The following is a 14,991-nucleotide window of genomic DNA, read 5'->3' on the forward strand; positions in this document are numbered from 1 at the left end:
GATTTCTTATTCCATTCCAGGGAGTAAAGATTATGTACTTAAGCATGATTGTTCGTAGTTAAAGTGATTAATTACCCGCCTGGCAGTTAAGAGGTTTTATTCCCGCCCTAACTTCAGGGGAAAATCCCTACCTGGGGAAACAAACTTTCTCAGAGAGGTGACCTTGGTTAAAACACATAGTGCCAAGAAGGTGACCAAACATATTAAGAACAGTATGCCATATATGCCAGGTCCCTTGAAACAGCAAGGATGGACCGGCTCCCAGCAACCTGCCAGAGACTACCAGCACCAGGGATGTCAGGTGGCCAGTCGGGTCCAGCCTCACCGTTGTCCAGAGTCACAGAACCATCAGTCTTGGCAGAAGGGAGCCTTGAAACAGTTGGCAGGGGCTTCCCACAACCAACAGCCCCCCACTCCAGCTGCCTCATCACTTACTCCAGCCTGGGAAGCTCAGAACCCCCCATGTTGTTAAGCCCCTTCCCAGCCCTGCCCAACCTGGACCTGCCAGCACTTACCTCTTGCACAACAAACACAGGCTGCAGGGCTGCAGTGAGGTCGGGGCAGGAGCAGGAGTATAACCCATGCTGGACACTGTCACCAGGGCTAGGGATGAGGCCTGGACATCAGTGCAGCCTCCCTGAATTTTCAGGAGCCTCACTCTGGGATGGGGGGATACTGCTACTGCTATTCTCCAGCCTGGGGCACCTCAGGGCAGAGAACCCCAGGAGAGTGTCCCCAACTCTCGGTCTGGGCTCCTGCTGTAGTAGCGACCCCTCTCTCCAGCTCCTATCCAGGCTGTGGGTCCTGTCAGGCCTGGGCAGGGCCAACACTCCAGTGGGCTTCCAAGGCAGGGTATTTACAATGAGGAGGTCCTGGGCACCTGGCTCCCCAGCTCACAGGGCTGCAGCCGCAGCACTGAGCAGTGTGTTGCCATGGAAATGAATGTCTAAGGAGAAACTGGTTGGTCATGAGTGGGCAATGGGTCTAGGATGACCCAAGTGTCCCATAGGAGAGAGCAGCGGGAATGTTCTCAGCCTAACCTTTGTAGTGGCACTTGGCTGCTTCTGCCACCAGCTGAATGCAGCTTCCAGTCACCACATCATGGAACTCGTTCAGGAGCAGGAGTATGCAGGGGCCAAGGGCAGGGATGGGGAAGGCCAGGATGCTGGGAAGAATGAAGGCTGGGAAGGTCAGCCACAGAGGTTTCTCGGGTGAATTCAGGTGGGTGACAGGGGGCAAAACCAGGCTGACCTCCAGAGGTCCTGCAGCTGGGCTGTGGGTATAGAAATTGGGCACTACAGACTAGGGCCAGACTGCTGAGCAGCTCCACGTCATGCAGGATGCGCTCACACTCCCGATTTCCTTTCTTGATCTGAGCCCCAGCCAGCGGCGAGGAGGGTGAGTCTGAAGCAGCGGTTCTCAACCTATGGGGCGTGACCCCTTTGGGGGTCAAATGACCCTTTCACAGGGGTCGCCTAAATATATCCTGCATATCAGATATTTACAATTCATAACAGTAACAAATTTACAGTTATGAAGTAGCAACGAAAATAATTTTATGGTTGGGGGTCACCATAACATGAGGTATTAAAGGGTCGCGGCATTAGGAAGGTTGAGAACCACAGGTCTAAAGTCTGCTTAAGTATCCCAGAATACCTTCCAAAGCCCTCCCTGGTTCAGAACCCCTGATGGCTCCCCAGGACCCCCTGGATAAAGCCTCTTGTGGGTGACATGTCCCAAATACCTCCCTCCCTCAGCGTAAGCCTCCTCTGGGCTCCTGACCCACGCAGCTCTTACTCTTCTCTCAGCTCCTCCTCAAAGAACAAGCCTCCTCTCCCAGATCTGGGGGTGGGGGTCTGTCCTTTTTCCTTTACTGCCCCTCTACAGATCAAGGGCACACTCTCCCTGCTCGGCTGAGTGACTAGCTCCTGACCTGGGCGGGGTGGGTGGTGTAGGTGCCATTTATGCAGCTCCAAGAAGAGCTCTCCGACCCACAGCTACCCCGGAGAAAAGACAACTGCACCCTGAGGGAGAATGTGAGCCTGGGTCTCCCAGCCTTGGGGGCCACATGGCTCACCCTTGATCCACACCAGAGCAGACAAGAGATCCAGCCCCCAAAGAAAGAAGCACCCCCAGAATGCTCCCGGTTTACAAAGCCAGCACTGGAAACCCCAGGAGAGTTCTCTCTCTGATGAGTTTAAGCCCCTTCCCACCCTCAGCTTTTCTCCCACATCACCCCCAAGGTAGAAATTGGGAGGAGCCCATGTACCAGGATTGGAGCAGGACAGGCCCAGTGGAGGGATTGGGCCAAACGGTTGAGCAGAAAGAAGGGCTCAAAGCAAGGGCTAAGCTAGCAGCTCAGTGAGGGCTATTAGTGGGCCAGGTTTGACCTGGGCAGCCATCTGTATTGTACGGCCACTTCAAGCAGTCTACCATAATCTGAGGGGGCCACTACCTCCATCCCCAAAGCCAAAGAGGAAGGCACTATGGTTGGTCCGTCCTTTGTCCCGGTTTTTGGCCACTGTCTTTAGTACCTGGAGAAACAGGGGCAGATCAGCATGGTTCAGTCTAGGACAGGACACCCAGCCCTCTCCAGCCTACCTCCCTGCCTCCACCTTGGTCTCTAGGTACCCTCTCACCTCCTCCACACTGCCCTCTATTCCATATGAGGTGGGAAGTGGGCCAGCACACGGGAGCCATCCAGCCCTTCGCAGAAAAAGGTATGGTGCTGCGGGCAGGCAGAGACACAAGAGAGAGGCTAGTGTCAGGGCTGAGGCAGAGTTGGGCCTTCCAGTCCTGCCCTGACCCTGGTGTGACCTGGAGCAGGCACATTCTCTATCTGGGTGGGGGTTGGGTGAGTTGTCCAGGACCCCTGAATAAGCCTAGGGAGAGATGAATGGGTCAGGTGGGACCCAGGCCCACTCTAACATGACCCACTGGGGTCTGCTCACTGGAAAGGCATTCACCAAGTTCCAGCTCAGTTTTTGGCCCAGGAAGTGTCTGATGCCACATCTGCTCATGATCTGGGAAAGCTGTGCTGAGTAGCCAAATGTGTTTGGCAGCCCGAACTGCAGGAAAAGGGCCTCTGAGGCACAGGAACCAAGGATCTTGGCAGAGCAGCCCAAGCCTCAGCCCCTCATCTCACCAGGTTAAGCCCCATCTGCCTGAAGCCATAGCAGCTCCCAGCCTACCTCCAAGCACATCTTCCCAAACTCCTGCAGGAAGAAGTTCTGGCCCTGCAGGAACTGCCTCACCAATGCCTCTCCACTGGGAAGGTTCCCATCCTGGCAGTGAGAGAAGAGGGAGTCAGCCAGCGTCAGCACCAGATGGGGAATATGCAGGTACTCGGTCGACCCCACTCCTTAGGAGAAGCCATGGCTCTGACCCAGGAAGTATCTATCTCCTGCAGCCATTTATCTGCTGAAGGGAGCTTCTGGGCTGGGTTATGCAAACGGCCTGTCACAGTGCTTGGGACCCTTCTCCCCCTTGGAATCCCAGGGCTCGGAAGTCCAAGGACTAATAGTGCTGCAACAGAGAGGTTGTGAAGGGCCTGCAGAAAGCCCTAGGCTGAGGGTATGCAGACCGCCCTTACCATCTCCACCCAGGTGCCTCCCAAGGGGACAAACTGCCCATGGCAGGCAAACTCCTGGAGCCAGGCATACAGGCCATGGTAGTGGTTCTTTACCTACTCAAGCTGCTGCGCCTGTGAGGCAGAAGGGGTAGGAGTTGTGCCTAGAGTAACAAGAACCCTACCCAGGGCCAAGTATCTGGGGAGCAGTGGGCAGCTGAGTCTGGGGAGGCCCTCAGAACCTCACTTTTAGACCTATTGGGTTTCTGGTGTCTCCACATGACTGTCCCTCTGACCTGGGAGCAGGCAAAGATGAACTCAGGGTTCCGCTCCATAAGCTGCACGGCTGTTACCCAGCTCCGGGCACATTTCTGCAGTCTCTTTGAAGGGCCAAAGCCAGGCTAGATGGGGAGGGGGACAGAGGGTGGAGAGAGAGCAGCAAGGTCCCCAGCTCCACATAGATCTCCAGCCTCACCTCTGTCCCCCAGCACCCCGACCAGGCCCAGCCTGGGTCTCTAGGGCAGTGATGGTGAACCTCTGACACACGTGTCAGAGGTGACACGCAAACTCTTTTTTGGTTGATTTTTCTTTGTTAAATGGCATTTAAATATATAAAGTAAATATCAAAAATATAAATATTTGTTTTACTATGGTTGCAAATATAAAAAATTTCTATATGTGACACGGCACCAGAGTTAAGTTAGGGTTTTTCAAAATGCTGACACGCCGAGCTCAAAAGGTTCGCTCTTCTCCCATTCTTTGGTCAAACGTGGTGGGAGTACAGTGAAAGAGACAGTAATATGCTCTAGGGCAGGGGTCCTCAAACTTTTTAAACAGGGGGCCAGTTCACTGTCCCTCAGACCGTTGGAGGGCCAGACTATAGTTTTAAAAAAAACTATGAATAAATTCCTATGCACACTGCACATATCTTATTTTGAAGTAAAAAAACAAAACAGGAACAAATACAATATTTGTATTTGCATGTGGCCCGCGGGCCGTAGTTTGAGGACCCCTGCTCTAGGGTCTTCCTAGCGCTTCTCAGGCCCCTTTCCCTGCAAAGCCCTGTGATATCCCTCCTGAGCTACCACTTCAAATCAGTCCTACTAGGTGGCAGTAGGAGTGGGATAGGAAGGCAACCAGAGCTATCAGGTTAATTTTACAGGTCAGGAAATGGAGGCCCCAGGCCCTAGAATAGTCTTGCCCTTGAGGTTTAGACACCCTTAGAGAGGATCCCTTAGAGAGGATCCCCAACACATACTGATGGATATCCCAGAATAGAGTGCACAGCTCCTCAAGATGGATCATGCCTTGTCAGCTGTCGTATATGAAGCACTACAGCCTCTCCTTCCTTACCAGTCCAGAGCCTCCACCCTCTTCCCCACACCTTGGCATAGCAGAGACAGCCCTTGTTCTGTGGTCCAAAAACATCAGAATCAACACCTTGGGGAACCTGTTAAAAAATAATGGATTTCCCATAAGCCTCACAGTCACTGAAAACTCATCAAGTTCAGAATTGAACCCCTGACCCTACCTAGAAAACCACCCCTGCACTTCAGCCCCCATCTCTATTACTTCAACTGAGGCCCAGGAGGGGCAAGAACTTGCTGAGGTTTACACAGTGCTTCCAGGGCAATGTCAAGGCTTCAAGGTCACTCCTGCCTGCCTCTCAGCCAACTTGACCAGCTAACCTCTTATCCGTATCAGTGTGGCAGTGCCCCATGGCATGGATGGTATGCTGGCTTTTGCCTCCACATGGGCCAAAGGACCTGGAGGCCAGAGACTGGGCTGCCGGGAAGGTCCGGGCGGGGCAGGGTCACACACATTCCCAATCTGCCGGGCTGTGCACAGGGCCTGGGAGCCGCGCTGGTTGTCTTCCCGGAGGCCCGGCAGCAGGGTGCTCAGCAGAGCTCTTTTCTGCCTCCAATCCTTTGCCTGGGCTGTTCCCCCTGCTCAGAACCGTTCCCTCTTCCCCTTCACATAGAGAAACCCTACCAACTCTTGGGCAGGCAGAGACACTGTCCCTATTCTGCATTCCCAGAGTCCCAAGTATCTGACCCAAGAAATAATCTACGTGGAATCCTAGAGAGTGACCAGGTGAGATGGGGTGTTGAGTGCATTGGCCATGCCCAGCAGCAGTTCCAGATCTACCAGGAGCTTGTGGATATCCCGGTGGAAGAAGTCCAGCTCAGCCCAGCTCACCTGGAACATCTTCTCTGGGTCTGCAATCATGGTGCCCTTCCTGGGTCCCAAGGCGACTTCCACATGGAGGGTCAGGCTACAAAAATGGGGAGGCAGTGATAGGCCAAGGGACTGGCAGAGAACTCTGGGGGCTTGAGGAGGGAGGACAGAGGCAGCATCCAGATGACCCCTCCCCATTTACCTCCAGGATCCCAGAGTATGTCAAGTTCATATACGAGAGGGTCAGAGAAGCACCAGCCTGAACCCATATGGTGATGAAAGCTCTATTATGGTTAGCTAGAACAAGCAACTCATTCTGGAACTGTGTGATGCTACTGTTTAGCCTTGTTTTTTTTGTTTTTACCAAAGCTGTCTTTACACTGGGACTCAGAACCATCTTTGCACATTAAAAACATGTTTGGCCCAGCCAGTGTGGCTCAGTGGTTGAGTGCTGACCCATGAACCAGGTCAAGGTAGATTACGGTCAGGGCACATGCCCAGGTTTGGGGCCTGACCACGAGTAGGGGGCATGCGGGAGGCAGCCGATTGATGATTCTCATCATTGATGTTTCTATTTCTCTCTCCATCTCCTTTCCTCTCTCTGAAATAAATAAAAACATATTTTTTTAAAAAAGAAAACATGTTCGTATTTCCCAGAGCAAAGACCCATCAGCCAACACAGAGCAGGCTGTTCTTTGTAGCCTCATATTGGGTTCTGGCACTGTTCTACTCAGTCTTCAGAGACCACAGATGACTTATTTGGGGAAGCCCTCCCTATTCCTCCTCCCACCCCTCACCTAAGTCTGGAACAGAGTTCTCACATGAGCTCCGAGGGTTTTCTCTCAGAGCCCTCATCAGTTTTGCAATTGTATATGTATGTATGAGTCTTCTTGCTGTAGAAGACCATATTACTCACCATCATAGTCCCAGTGTCTGGAAGAATCAGATACACAGCATTCAGTAAATACTATAACATAAAATCATAATGTCTAAGAAAGTTTTTAATGGTGTAATAAATGTCCATGTTATAATATGGAATGAAAAAATTCAGGATACAAATATCAAGGAAATATAATTTAAACTAGTAAAAACTACACTGGGAAGAATTCCTGAGATGAATACTGAGATATAAATAATGGTCATCTCTAGGTGGTGGGATAATGGGAGGTATTTACTTCTTTGTACTTTTCTGTATTTACCACAGGCGGCAAACATTTTTATAGCCAGAAGAAAAAAAATCCTGCTTTTAAAAAACAAACACTGAAGATTTGAGGATGGTTGTGTTGGGAGTAGGTGTGTTTCCAAGATCATTCTGGGCTTCCCAATAATGTGTCCTCCCCTACTGATGTCTTCTCCCCCATAGCCTTGGTCAACCAGTGCAGGGATTCACTCACCTCCGAGGGTCTCCTTCTCCCAGCCTCTCAATCAGGATGTAACTGCTCTTCTCCCCCTTCTTTGGTCAAACGTGGTGGGAGTACAGTGAAAGAGACAGGGCCTGAGGTTTTTGGACAGTTCATGTTAAACATAAGCTAAGGGAATTCAAAACCCTTTGCTCAGACTCCAGCTTTGGCTTCTTTTCCAAGGCAAGGCCAAGACTGATAAATCAAGGACCCTTGCTTACAAGTGCCCCATTCCCATGGCAGCCAGTACCATGACCACCAAATAGCACCAGCAGAAAAGCCCTTGGTCTTATGAGATGGGTCTTGGGCAGGCATCAAGAGATCTGGATATGGCTCCCAGTGGCCTCTGTACCCCTGAATAAGTATCAGAAGGGAAATTCTATAAAGTCAGGGACAGGCTTGTCTCATTTCCTGCTATGTCCCCAGTGCTTAGCATAGGGCCTGGCTCAGAGAGGGCATTCAGGAGACATGTGTTGAGCCAATGGAGAGAGGGAGAGAGGGCTTTGTCATACAGGTAGGAGTCCTACCTGAGATTGAAAGTCCACTTGGAACGGAAGATGTGCAAACTGAATAAGTGAACTAACCTCTATTTATCTCACCTTCTTAATCTTCAGTTATAAAGACCAACCACATAGGATGATAAAGATACTGTTAGATGCATAAGCAAGACACTTAATAGTGGTTTAGTGGTGGTTATACCTGGGGAATTGGGATGGGGTAGTGGGGAGATGTTTGAAAGTTTCTCCCATTATATATCTACATTATATAAGGCCAGGGGCTGTCACAACCTAAATGACCAGACGGATGACTGGTCACCAGGAAGTGCATGGAGCACCTCTTGGTCCCTCCCCCTCAGCCCACAGGCTATCACAGTAAGGCCGGCAGCCGGCAGGTGGGCACGGCGAGGTTGTTAGGCCCTTGGCCCAGGGCCAGGCCAGAGGCCTAACGTCCTTGCCTCTGCCGTGGCAGCTGCAGATCAGGCCCAGAGAGGCAGGGCCTGATCCGCAGCTGCCACGGAGGCTGTGGATCAGGCCCAGAGAGAGGCCTGGAGATAGGCTCAGAGATGCTGACTGGCATAGAACCCAACCAATCAGAACGAAATCTGGGTAAACTGCGAGGAGCCAATGGCTGCCTAGGAGGTGGAGCTTTTAATGCTGACTGGCATAGAAACCAACCAATCAGAACGAAATCTGGGGAAACTGCGAGGAGCCAATGGCTGCCTAGGAGGTGGAGCTTTTAATGCTGACTGGCATAGAAACCAACGAATCAAAACCTAATCTGGGTGAACTGCGAAGGCAGAACCTAAGGTGGAGACTAAGGAGGGGTTTTAAGGGAAACTGCTGTTTGGTGTAAGGTGTAAGAAAGTGGTTCAATTTTTTAATGACCAGTGCATATGGCTGGCTATCAGAGTAAGAGTAATATGCAAATTGACCATCACTCAAACACACAAGGTGGCCACCCCATGTGGTCAAAGATGGCCATCAGGGGAGGGCAGTTGGGGGCAACCAGACCTGCAGGGGAGGGCATTTGGGGGCGACCAGGCCAGCAGGGGATGGTAGTTGGGGGCAACCAGGCCGGCAGCAGAGGGCTGTTGGGGGCAAACTGGGTGGCAGGGGAGGGCAGTTGGGGGCGAGATCAGGCCTGCAGGGGAGGAGAGTTGGGGACCATCAGGCCAGCAGAGGAGCAGTTAGAGGTAATCAGGCAGGCAGAGGTGGTTAGGGTCAATCAGGCAGAGGCAGTTAGGGGTGATCTGGCAGGCAGGCAGAGAGGTTAGTGGCGATCAGGCAGGCAGGCAGGCAGGCAGGTGAGCGGTTTTGAGCCAGCGGTCCCAGATTGCGAGAGGGATGTCCCCGATTGGAGAGGGTGCAGGCCGGGCTGAGGAAACCCTGCCCCCCTGTGCACCAGGCCTCTAGTACTATACATAATAAAAAACTGTTTATTAAGAACTAAAGAGATGTGGTCTGTAAAGCCACTAGTCTGGCACCTAGCAAGGGGTTAATAAATGGAACTGCTATACTTATTATTATGATTAATAACCATATTCAGCCTAGCATGAGGTGGGCAACCCAGCTGGTGTGGTTCAGTGGTTGAGCATCAATTCCCAGTCAGAGCACATGTCCAGGTTGTGGGCTGGATTCCCAGGAGGCAACTGATCAATGGTTCTCTCATCATTGATATTTCTATCTCTATCCTTCTCCCTTCTTCTCTGAAATCAATAAAAATACATTAAAAAAAAAAAAGGTGGGCAGTAAGTGGCAAGGTTGGTTTAGCACTAATTATGTTGTGACCCAAACACCATCCATGTAATTTACCCTATATGAGAGGACCTAACCAAGCACAGAGGCCCAAACAGCAACCTCCCCAGTCCTCAAATCCTTCTACCACTCTGCAGGCAGAGCCACTCAGCCAGCTCTAATTTCTCCAGAGACCAGAACTGAAATGTGGCTATGCTGTCTCTAGGCCAAGGCTCCTTACCTGAACTGGTTCCCCATCATGCCACACCAGGCCCTCTCCATAGCTTTCCCAACGAAGATGAACTTCCTGACCTACCCATGCCTCCAGGATGGTCAGCTCCACCCGGAACCAGAAGGTCCACCATCTGCAAGAGAGTCACTTAGATGGGAGCCCTTTTCCTTTTGAAATAGTACTTTCTTGGATTAAGGGTCAGTAGGGGCTTGAGGCTTTCTCTGTGCATTACAAGGTAATCAGATTTGATGGACAAGAAGGGAGTAAGGTGAGGTAAAGAGGCAGAGCCAGAGGTCTGTGATCCGTCCTTGAGTACCTTTCCTAAGGGGCGTCCAGGGACTGGGAGAAAGGGGAAAATGAACTTTCATTAAATCTGAGGGACCAGGGGCAGACAATGGAGGTGTGGCCCTTAGGAGTGAGCCAGCCCAGAGGGGCGACCACTGGAAGGGCCCTGCCTCTGGGTATTACCCACATGGGTCCAAAGCTGTCACCGACCTGCGCAGGGCAGAAGTCCTGCTGGATTGCCTCCTGATAGGGAAGCCTCTCAGGTTGTCAGGAAACTGGAGAGCACGGCCATGGGGCAGCTGTCCCCGAAGAGCCTGGGCATGGAGGGGCCAGTGGGCATGCGCTCAAAGTCAGCTTTCCACCTGGCAGTGGAACGCAGAGTCCTTCGATCCACGTTGGAGATGGCTGTTCCACAGCACAGCCTCCTCGCTCCCTCCTCCCGGCCATGCCCTGTCCATAGAGGGCGGGCACTTTATCCCTCAGGCCAGGTGGCTGTAGCTTGGGTTTAACCACAGAAAGAAAGGCTGAGGCCAGTGAACCAGGCCAGCCGGTGCCCCACAGAGGTTAAAGTTGTGGGTAGAGTGGCGACACGAATTTCTCCACCCGCTCTTACATAGTGCGCCAGTGCTTCATGGTTGGCACCGCCACCACCACTGCCGCCCGCCCACCCTTCTTGGAAAATCCCGGTGCTCCTGTGTGGCGGAACTAAAGGTTCTGGTGTGTGGACGGCTGCAGGCTGCTTCTTACAACAGTCAGGCTAGGCTCTCTGGGAAGCCCAGCTGCTCTGAACTTTGAGAGGGGCACTGAAAGAAGTGCTTCTTGAGGCTCTCCTCTATCACTTCTGGACTGGTGGGCCAGGCCACTTGGCAAATACCTAAATAAAATGGTAAGTCTGATGCTTAGCTTCTCGGAAAGCTCTGGGACAGAGATACGGGGACCATTAGATGCAACAGACCACTCGGCATCAGCACCAACAGGTGGGAACCCTCTGGCCCTCCAGTGCCAGCCTGGCCTCTGGCTCCCTAGAGCTGCCATGAATGGACGTGGTGTTGAGGGCTTTGCATCCCTGTAACCTCAGCTTCCTCTACAACCTTATTTTATGTACATGGCTGTTGGTCATCACCAGAAACTCTGGAAAAGTTTTGATTTGAGACAGCATGTTAGTCATAGCATTCAAGATCCTAATAGAATACTGTATTTCACTAAACAGGACTGAAGAGTTAAAAGAAGCCATAATGCCAGACACCTAATTTCATTTTCACATTAGCCTAGTGGTCCTTTGACAGCTTTTTTTTTCCCTCTCCTAAAACGGCCAGGGAGTTCTTGTCTATAATATCATTAAGAAAAATATATACACAGCATTAGCCCTGATATTTTAATGGAAATACTGACCAAGTTTACAACATTTTAAATGTAAACTACACAGAAGTGTATGACTGAGTACATAATACCAAGCATAATCCTATATAATAAAAGGCCAGAGACCAGAATTGGTTCCCCATTATGCCACACAAGTGGATGGCGAGCACTGCTCAGCCGGGCTCACGGCTAGCGAGCGCAGTGGCGGTGGCGGTAGCCTCTCCCACCTATGCTGCAGGCAGGCAATAAGGATCAAGGGGACCCAGACTGCGAGAGCCCCAGACTGTAAGAGCGATGTCTGACTGCCAGCTTAGGCCTGATCCCCAGAGGTGGGGAGGATGGGGAGGGGGAAGGAGGGGAGATGAGGCCTAAGCCAGTAGGCGGACATCCCCCAAGGGCTCCTGGACTGTGAGAGGGCACAGGCCAGGCTGAGGCACCCCACCCCCACGCACTAATCTTGTGCACCGGGCCTCAAGTTTAAAATAAAGATAATTTGCCAGCTATAATACAGGCTGGGTTTAGAGCTTGTAGCTCAGGTGTCAGAAGACAGGAGGGACAAAAATGCTGTTTGTGAAAACCATGTAGTGAAACTCACCCTTCTTTTTCATTACACTGGTAGGTTGAAGGTTTTCTCCCGAACTGGCTCTGAAACCCTCTTGCCAACCTGCAAGCAGGTGCTCTGGACATAACCCTGTGCAGGGACAGCAACAGCTGGGCCCCATCTATTTCCCCCATAATTCCAAGTCAACATGATCTTTCTTGAGTCAGCAGAGGGGGATAGGTGAGCTAATTTCTGGGAAAACCTGAAGATTTCCCATCCCCAACCAGTACTTATCATTCCATCTCCAAGTCAGACACTGCCTCAGCTTCATCCTAGAATCTCCTCCTGCAAGGCTCTTTTACTACTATACATTTCTGGGTTCCACCTCTTGTGTTGTCTCCCCCTCTCCCCACTCCCCACACACAAACAAACAAACAAAAAAATCAGAGAAGTCTACCATATATTTTGAAAGTCCAGAAGCCAAAAGTTTGTGGGGTTTGGAAGTGTGTGTTGGGGTGGGAGTGTGTGGATTTTTAATAAAAAAGCAAACAAAACACTGTTGGTTACTTTGCAACTATGATTAGGGTAAATGGTTGCTGGAGGAAAATCCACCAGAAGTCCAGGCTGACTACATAAAAATCCTTATCACCCAGGATTAAATGTCTGCCAGTTTAAATTTATGTAATATATTCCATTTGCAGTGAGTAATGAAATGTACCAAATCTCCCTCCCAACCCCACTTATACCACACTCCTTATACACACTTCTTTCAAATACTGATTTGGTATTTAAGTTGTTCACTCCCATTTCTACTAAGGATAAGAAAAAATATAGAGAATTACAAATTATATAGCTAGACAACTTACTCAAATATCACACATGTCTAAACAGTTGAAATAAGGGAGGGGGAAAAACATGTACTGAAAGAATAAAGTATTCTGCTTCAAAATTTTGGAATATTTTGACTTGAGATAAGTGAACTTGACTGCTAACTAGAGCAAAAGCCTGTTGGTACCCTGGATAAGAAACTGAGCCTAAATCCCTGATTCATAATTGTTCTCTGGTGAGGACAAGGGACTTGGGTTGCAAGTTTATTCCTTGAGAACCAAACTTTATTTATTTTTTTTAAAAAAGTTTTGGGGCAAGGGGAAGACAAGTTTTACACAAAAGTACTACAACCATAACTCCCTTTGGTAAAAAGTGTAATAAATGTCTTGCACACCTGTTCATAGGTACTAAATCTGAAGTCACATAGAACTATGGTACACAAGAAGCTAGAGCAGTTATGCTAGCACATCAAAGCATATTTCTTTTAATAAAAAATTGACAGTATATACATTATTTACAAAAAAGGAAAAAGAAAACCCCCGTTAAAATTGGTGTGTTTGAGAGAAAGAGTAAAGCTGGTGGATGGCACTGGGGAAGACCGGTAAAGAAGCAGATACAAAACAGTTCCTCGGGAGCTAAAAATAACTGATTTGAACTTGTTGAGGTTGATAACCAGAGGAGAAAGTAAAAGGGAGGCAACAAGGGATTCGGCAGGAATCAAATCCACAAGATGATCAATCCCAAAGCCAAATTGTGGGTCCCACATAAAACCTAATGGATGCTCTAAATGTGCTTGAGTGATCAGGAAAAAATAAAATAAAAAAATCAAATCCAGTTTTGTCCCCCTTTTCGGGGGTGGGGGGAAGAGAAGAGGAGCATTAACCATCAGAGTTACAAACCATCTGAGCGTTGAGTCCTTCCCAGTTAGTTTGTCAACGTTCACCCATCCAGCCAAGGTTTGAATAGCACCTGGTTCCTTCTTCGAAGGTCAGGCCCCAGGAGACTCCAGTCTTAGCTCTGCTGGTGTGTGCAAGCAAGCTGTGTGTTTATGCTTGAGTGGATTTCCTTCCCCTCCAGGATCCTAAACCCTTGGGGAAAGTTCCAGAGCACAGACAGATCAGGTGGCCATGTCCCAGAGAGGCCCAGTGAGGCTTGAAAGGCATCTTCCTCATTTCTTCAGTGTGTGTGAGGGCACATGAACCGCACCCCCCTCACACACACACCTCCTTCAAGTTATCTGCTCTGACTTTGCAGTTACGGGGTTTTGAACACTGTGCCGTATTTGACACGGTACTTGTTAATGTTCACAAAATGCAGAGTCTCTGTGTCACAGGTGGTGGTACAGGGTACCAGGCCCTCCAGCCCCTCACCCATGAGCCACTTGCTGGTCTCCGCTGCCATTTCACGGGGCACATGCTCCTTGGTCCACTTATCTACCCAGGCCTGGAACCTCTGATGCAGCCTCTTGCTTACACGTTCATGGGACTGCAAAACAGAATAAAAAAACAAAACAAACAAAAACACCCATGAACTAGGACCAAAAAACAAAACAAAACAACCCTTCAAATACAAAGCCCAATTTCCTCCTAAAGTAGCAAAGAAAAGATGTGGCCTCAAGTTTCTGATACCACTGGTTAGTGGGGGAAAAAACGCACACAAAAGTAGGAATCTATGTTTTCAGCAGAGAACTGAAAGAGGTTAAGAACATAGAGAATGCAAGGAGTTGGAACCCACTGAGACACCAAAGAAATGCCAACATAGGTTCTGGGCAAAATAAGCTCAGTGTTTCTCAATTTTAGCATTCATTAGAATCACCTGGGGAATTTGATAAAACTACAGATTTCCTTGTTTCTATCAATCTACATTTTAACATCAGCAACCCACCTGATTCTAATTTTTATTTTTTTAAATAATTTTCACCTGGTAATATTTTTCCATTGATTTTTTAGAGAGAGGAAGGGAGGGGGAGAGACAGAGAGATAGAAACATCAATGTGAGAGAGACCACATAAATTGGTTGCCTCCTGCACGGGCCCGACCATGGCCAGGGAAGGAGCCTGCAACCGAGGTACATGCCTGTATGTGCCCCTTGACCAGAACTGAACCAATGACCCTTCAGTCCTCAGTCCGACACTTTAACCACTGAGCCAGGGACCAGCTGATTCTAATATATCCCCAAGTTAGACAGTTGTTGGTTATTTCTATCAGCAGCATGGCAAACCACTTCTAAAAAGTATGAGGCTTGCCCTAACGGGTTTGGCTCGGTGGATAGAGCGCCGGCCTGCGGACTCAAGGGTCTCAGGCTCGATTCTGGTCAAGGGCATGTACCTTGGTTGCGGGCACATCCCCAGTGGGGAGTGTGCAGGA

At 49.9% G+C, this 14,991-nt stretch overlaps 3 protein-coding genes across 7 annotated transcripts in view; 1 reads left to right on the forward strand and 2 right to left on the reverse strand.

The window, feature by feature from the left end:
• The window catches only part of NEIL1 (nei like DNA glycosylase 1), a 20,009-nt gene extending 10,528 nt beyond the window's left edge, over window positions 1-9,481 (forward strand). Inside the window, exon 8 of the mRNA XM_015571034.1 lies at window positions 9,471-9,481. The gene's annotated coding sequence lies outside the window, so the exon portion shown is untranslated. The remainder of the gene's footprint in view (window positions 1-9,470) is intronic.
• Window positions 1-10,701, reverse strand: part of MAN2C1 (mannosidase alpha class 2C member 1) — a 13,576-nt gene extending 2,875 nt beyond the window's left edge. Inside the window, 26 exon segments of the mRNA XM_015571041.1 lie at window positions 270-323; window positions 325-413; window positions 534-618; window positions 793-946; window positions 1,041-1,126; window positions 1,252-1,276; window positions 1,279-1,372; window positions 1,934-1,963; window positions 1,965-1,997; window positions 2,314-2,444; window positions 2,447-2,534; window positions 2,640-2,668; window positions 2,671-2,728; window positions 2,952-3,068; window positions 3,192-3,284; window positions 3,593-3,703; window positions 3,865-3,943; window positions 3,945-3,969; window positions 5,249-5,368; window positions 5,371-5,453; window positions 5,685-5,843; window positions 7,141-7,241; window positions 9,622-9,745; window positions 10,085-10,161; window positions 10,163-10,211; window positions 10,457-10,701. Of these exon segments, the coding sequence (XP_015426527.1) occupies window positions 270-323; window positions 325-413; window positions 534-618; window positions 793-946; window positions 1,041-1,126; window positions 1,252-1,276; window positions 1,279-1,372; window positions 1,934-1,963; window positions 1,965-1,997; window positions 2,314-2,444; window positions 2,447-2,534; window positions 2,640-2,668; window positions 2,671-2,728; window positions 2,952-3,068; window positions 3,192-3,284; window positions 3,593-3,703; window positions 3,865-3,943; window positions 3,945-3,969; window positions 5,249-5,368; window positions 5,371-5,453; window positions 5,685-5,843; window positions 7,141-7,241; window positions 9,622-9,745; window positions 10,085-10,161; window positions 10,163-10,211; window positions 10,457-10,530 (2,168 nt within the window). The 5' untranslated portion in view covers window positions 10,531-10,701.
• A 1,538-nt stretch (window positions 10,702-12,239) lies between these two features.
• SIN3A (SIN3 transcription regulator family member A) overlaps window positions 12,240-14,991 on the reverse strand; it is a 78,588-nt gene continuing 75,836 nt past the window's right edge. For all 5 annotated transcript variants that reach the window (XM_006774576.2, XM_015571020.1, XM_006774575.2 and 2 more), the window contains one exon: window positions 12,240-14,110. In XM_006774576.2, the coding sequence (XP_006774639.1) occupies window positions 13,880-14,110 (231 nt within the window). In that variant the 3' untranslated portion in view covers window positions 12,240-13,879. The remainder of the gene's footprint in view (window positions 14,111-14,991) is intronic.

The sequence above is a fragment of the Myotis davidii genome, unplaced genomic scaffold (genome assembly GCF_000327345.1).
Source record: "Myotis davidii unplaced genomic scaffold, ASM32734v1 scaffold687, whole genome shotgun sequence".
NCBI lineage: Eukaryota > Metazoa > Chordata > Mammalia > Chiroptera > Vespertilionidae > Myotis > Myotis davidii.